The sequence below is a fragment of the Dipteris shenzhenensis genome, chromosome 9, assembly GCF_047967505.1.
Source record: "Dipteris shenzhenensis isolate YYH24624 ecotype China chromosome 9, Dip_SZ_1.0, whole genome shotgun sequence".
NCBI classification, from domain to species: domain Eukaryota; kingdom Viridiplantae; phylum Streptophyta; class Polypodiopsida; order Gleicheniales; family Dipteridaceae; genus Dipteris; species Dipteris shenzhenensis.
Genome location: NC_141604.1, coordinates 42201725 through 42206839, shown reverse-complemented (window position 1 = coordinate 42206839; position 5115 = coordinate 42201725). Strand labels below are relative to the sequence as shown.

Genomic DNA, 5115 nt, shown 5'->3' with positions numbered 1-5115 from the left:
CTTGCTTTTCACCTCTAAAATCAATTGAAATTTTCTATTAAAAATAAAGGCCTTTTCAGTTGAGTTTCTCCTTGGGTCAATTTATATGTATGGAACAATTTGTTGATATTAAGCGCCATTAAAATAGGTGGAAACCATAAAGTGGTTAAATAAGAGCAAAAATCTATAAAAGAGAGTTTCCAAGTCATTCCACTGCATACTTCCCAGTTGGGAAGTAGAGATGAGAATACCGATGGAGAAATTAGAGATGGGAAGTAGAGATGAGAATATTGATGGAGAAATTAGAGATGGGAACCATAGATGACAAAACTAATTAAGGAAGTAAGGGTATTAGTGCACGTGAGGAAATAGGATAGGAATGGGAAAAGATGGTCCCATTTATATTCAAACTGTATTTCTATCCTATTCCCATCTTAGAATGTGCTAACAATCAAATGAACTAGGGATGGGTTAGGTGGGAGAGGACATACGACATCATTTTATGTGTTTAGGAGGTGGGGACAAGGACACAAGTCATCATTCCATGGTTTCCAATCCTTAAAAAAACGATCCTATTCTCATTCCTAGGGTCTTGAGGCCATGGTGTATGACAAAAGAAAACATGTCTATTCCCATTGTAAACCCATTCGAGACCACTGGGTTTAGGATGGGAGTAATAATTATAGATAGATACCTATCCTAGTCCTATTTGCATGCTAAGAGTGGGTCCCCATGGAGCAAAAATTCTTATCGGCTTGACTGGTAGAGCTGGCTGAAGTGTAGGCCTTTACTCTTCAATTCCAGTCCCCATGGCTAAGGGTGCTTGAGCCAACCCTAAGATGCATCCTATATTTTGAACAGGAGGAGTTCTATTATTGCCATGGGGTGCCCAAATCCACCTCTGTGGAATGAGCGTAAGGCTGGGTTCACACCACTTACTGGCCATCCTCCACACAAGGTGGTGTGAAGGGCTACCATCCTAGTTGGCCCAATAGGAGGGACGGACCTGAACAACTGACATATAAAATTTTTGTCTGGCACATGTTTTTGTCCCATTCCATCTCCTCCAACCTCTACACTAATCACATGTTGATAGCCTGCTTTATAAAACATTACCGCCGCTGGGTGTTGTAAATCACCACACCCTGTGGCCATTCTCCAATTCTATTTCCTCCTCCATGGGCGGGCGGGTGGTCTGAACCCACCCTAGGTGCATTTACACCTCCAACAAGGGTGTGCGAGTCTCATGTGCATAGTTGATTCGCTCAAAAGGAAAGTTGGATGACATGAATTCTTGTTCGACAGTGTTAGGTCGACGCCCACAATGTGGACAACAAAAATGGCCTCTCCATCAGGGCATGTGTGTAGGCAACCTCGACGGAAATCACTTGCCTAGGTGGGTATGAAACGGGCCCAAATCTCCATCTCGGAGAGTAGTTCACATTTTGGGATCTGCTTGGAGAGAGAGTGTTCAACATCTATTGAACTTGAGAGGGTATGACATTCCCGTGATCAAACAAATAGAATGACTAAATATTTGCAAGTGAGTCGTGGGAACATCTTGCCCTAGGAAGGGCAAGTTTCAGGTCGTTGTAGAAAAACAATTCATGCCTAACTTTGCCCAAATCCCTGATATTAGGCATGCAAAATAGGGAGCTTCTCTATAGTAGATCAAGAAGGAGAATTTCTAGGAGGATTTGCTATTCGTTGCCTCTCCATAGATTTTGAGAGTGTGATTCCCCCCTACGTGGGAATGCCCTTTAAGAGCCGAACCCCATGGACCTATCCCCTCACTGGACTGATGATGTCAATTAGTTGTACAAGTCCCCATGTCAACCTCCAGCCTGCCCTATGAAAGTCGAAGAGTGAGAGTTGGATAAGATGAGTGAGGCTAGAGGGTGCCCTAGGGCACGCGGAGGCACCAAGAAACTCCAGTGCGGGGCCCCAAAAAGGAAGACGTAAACGGTGCGCACGAGTAAGAAAACTCTAGATTTCTATGAGGGGATGGGGCCTTGGCTTTGAAATTGTGTAAAGGTATGATGATCACCCAAAAGAGAGAGTAGTAGCTTTAATTTGAAAGTTGGAAAAAAATACATAAAAAACATTCAAATCTCGCGCGCGGTCTCTCTGTCTCTCTCTCTCTCTCTCTGTGCTCTGTGCTGAGCTTATGGCGATGGCTATGGCGGTGGCCGAAACAGAGGCCGCACAGACAAACCAGAACTTAGACTCCCCTTCTTTGCAGCACCTCATCAGCTCCTTCAATAGCCGAATCTCTCAGCTCCAGCAGCTCCTCGTCATTCGTAGCTGTACTTGCTCATTTTTTTGCTTCTGCATCTTAGCGTAGCTTGGCACCTCTTTTTTTGTATGCTTCGAATAGTGCATTTCACTCGTCGGAGTTACATCTACATCAGATTGAGGTTGGAGAAGAGGGAGGCTCATCGCGAGTCGGCTGGATCAGATGACAGCATACTAAAAGTTAACGCTCTAATGCCAGATTCCACCCTGTCCTGCAGCTTCTCCAGCCAGCTCTTCGGCTGATTTAGCTTCCGTGGACATCGTTGTTCGGGCCATGGAAGATCAACTGGCGAAGGTGAAGGCGCGCCTCAAGGAGGAGGCAGAAGCCCTTCCCAAGGCCAAGGTAAATCTCATTTAACATGTGGAAACTCGTCGACTGTTGGTTCTAAGAGATTGTAAAAAGTGCTCATTTAGCGAGCAAGCCTTTTGCGAGTGAGGCACATTCAACTTCTGGTTTCCATTTGCAGGCCTTGATTGAATTGTCGTTACAGCAGGAGCAAAAGTTGAAGCACATTTTTGTTAATCTTCCTGCTCACCTGCCGGGTTCAGATCAGGGCTCAGAACAAGCTTCGAATAGGTGGATTTTCATTCAGTCAGCAGTGTCAATTTTTTGGCACGAGAGTAACTTTGACAATCCAATTGAAGTGGTGGTTGGTCTGTGCTGTTGCAAGGCAACGTTTTTTAAGTTTTGGTTTTCCTCAGGATATCTACTGACATTGCTGATGTGGAGCCAAACAATGGAGCTGCGTCTACAAAATCTGTAGAGAATGCCTCTCAAAAGGTAGGTTGTGCATCAGAAAGATTTCTGATTTTGTAATTTGTCCTCAAAGGCCGTTTTTAGATTTTAATTTGGTATCCTACACTTTGGTACAATAATTTCTACAACAGAACAAAAGGCCGCTCTATCATAGGGTGCGTCAACTTCGATGATTACAAGGGAGTTACTTGGTGCAGGCTCACTGTTGTTGAAGCGTTTATAGCAATAATGTTGCATTCTTGCTTCTGCATTTGTAGGATAGAAAGGGGAGACATCCACCACCACGATGGTATGTCACTGTTGAGGAGCTTGAGTCCCTTTCCAGGTAGGTTGGACACCATCTTAAACTGCACTAAGTTTGTACCAAGATTCGTTCGACATTGTTTTGGGATAGCCTCTATTTTTGAGTTACAACCCTCCTATTCCTGGGCACTAACCCAAAAAACATCTGCTATATGATTCCTAGCTATATGAGAGGACGGCTCACCCTTGACAAAATAAATGTGGCTGTGGATGAAATGGCTGCATATGCAGAAGCCAATGCACGTCTGTTAGTGGCCCCCAGAAAGAAGGTACAAGCTTTGGAAACATACAGGTAATCAGTGTACACTGCAAGATTTGAGTAGTGCATAGTGTGCTGAAACTGATGGATATGTTGGTGGCATGAATTTGCAGTTGGGGGAGGACCTGCTGGAGAGGGTTCTGGTATGTAATCTTCTCTAATTTGTTCAGTTGAACGCTCTGTCCAAATCTAGCCACAAGTAACTCCAATTCATTCAACAGGAGCTGCGAGACATTGCTGCTTTTGAAGGTGTCAAGGGAAAATACTTCTTCCTTGAGTCAGACATGCGTGGCCAGATTTTGAAATTGGACAACACAGGGAAAGCTATTTTGACGGTAAGATAGCTTCTTTTGAGGAAACTTTTTGCCCCAAACTGTGATTGTTCTGAACAATGCGGTGTATTTGTAGCCCCATTCTCCTTGCTTCTCCTTGTTTTTAAATCTTTCTTGCCTGCATGCTCTTGTGACTTTTCTTTGTTGTGGCAAAACCTTTTGAACTGATTTGCCCATTTTCAAACCATGGCTCATCTTTTCAAATTCAAACCATGTAGCTAATTTTCTGAATTCATGATTGCAAAATTAACATGCCCAGGTTCTCCGCCACCTTGGCCGCATTTCAGACATACGTGCAGGCCGTCAACGTGTGCTTGTTCTTGCTAAGTCATAGGTATTCGTGCACAAGCTTGATGTACATACATTCTTCTGTTCATTGCCAACTATGCAAATCCCAGAATTTGTAAAAAGATATAAGGTCAATATCAAGAGGTTTGTAAGATGATATCAGCAGATAAACAGCAGTGAGAGTTTACATTTTCGAACAGTAAGTCAAGCACAGTTATGGCAGGATTACAATAAGTGTCCATTCTCCAAGGTCTTACCATTAGGATTCTAGATTCTTTGCTTTGATCGAGGAATAAGCCCATGGTTCAAGTCTATAAACTCTTTTATGTCCAGTATAATCCCATGTCTTCATCATCGTGTCAGTCAATAAATAGAATTTTGAAGATTCATGTATGATTAATGCACGGTTATAGCAAAACAAAATAAAGACTAACCCCTGAACACATCTGCCTGTGTGGACAGTCCTTGGAGATTTCAACCTCTTAGAACTCATAAACAAAATCTTTTGAGACTCAACTTCATAGTCTTTGAAACAAGAATTCAAGCAAAACAATCATAACAATCTTTACATACACTTATTGGCGAAACTCAGTTCTGGAGAAATCAATTCTTGTACTTAAGAGTACTCACTCATGCAGGATCTTACACTATTTTGTAAGATGATCACAAAAACAACACTAATGTAATTTTAAGCTTAGAAAACTTGGGCTTGATGATTGTGAAGTTATCGTAGCTAAGTAGTTTTTAAAACAAAATTCAGAAGGCAAGGTCCGTTCCAATTTCTTAATTTTGAAAAACATTGATGGGCAAGGGAGACTTATAATGAGGTAATATTGGTTTGTTTGTTTTATTTTATACTATAAGGGAAGGCTCTTGAATCGTATGGATTTGTACTTTTGTAG

The 5115-nt window shown here is 42.4% G+C and overlaps 1 protein-coding gene across 2 annotated transcripts; it reads left to right on the top strand.

Moving 5' to 3' along the window:
- The first annotated feature begins 2120 nt into the window (after positions 1–2120).
- Positions 2121–4564, top strand: LOC147898657 (spindle/kinetochore-associated-like protein). 2 transcript variants are annotated; one of them, XM_087379729.1, is made up of 9 exons: positions 2121–2285; positions 2493–2617; positions 2742–2851; positions 2977–3055; positions 3289–3356; positions 3498–3603; positions 3707–3736; positions 3815–3928; positions 4185–4564. In XM_087379729.1, exons 1-9 carry the CDS (start codon positions 2147–2149, stop codon positions 4257–4259), a joined length of 846 nt encoding a protein of 281 aa, XP_087235855.1. In that variant the 5' UTR covers positions 2121–2146; the 3' UTR covers positions 4260–4564. The 2 variants fall into 2 exon arrangements, with proteins under 2 accessions (XP_087235855.1, XP_087235856.1); XM_087379730.1 differs by having other exon boundaries at positions 3498–3626.
- The last annotated feature ends 551 nt before the right edge of the window (positions 4565–5115 follow it).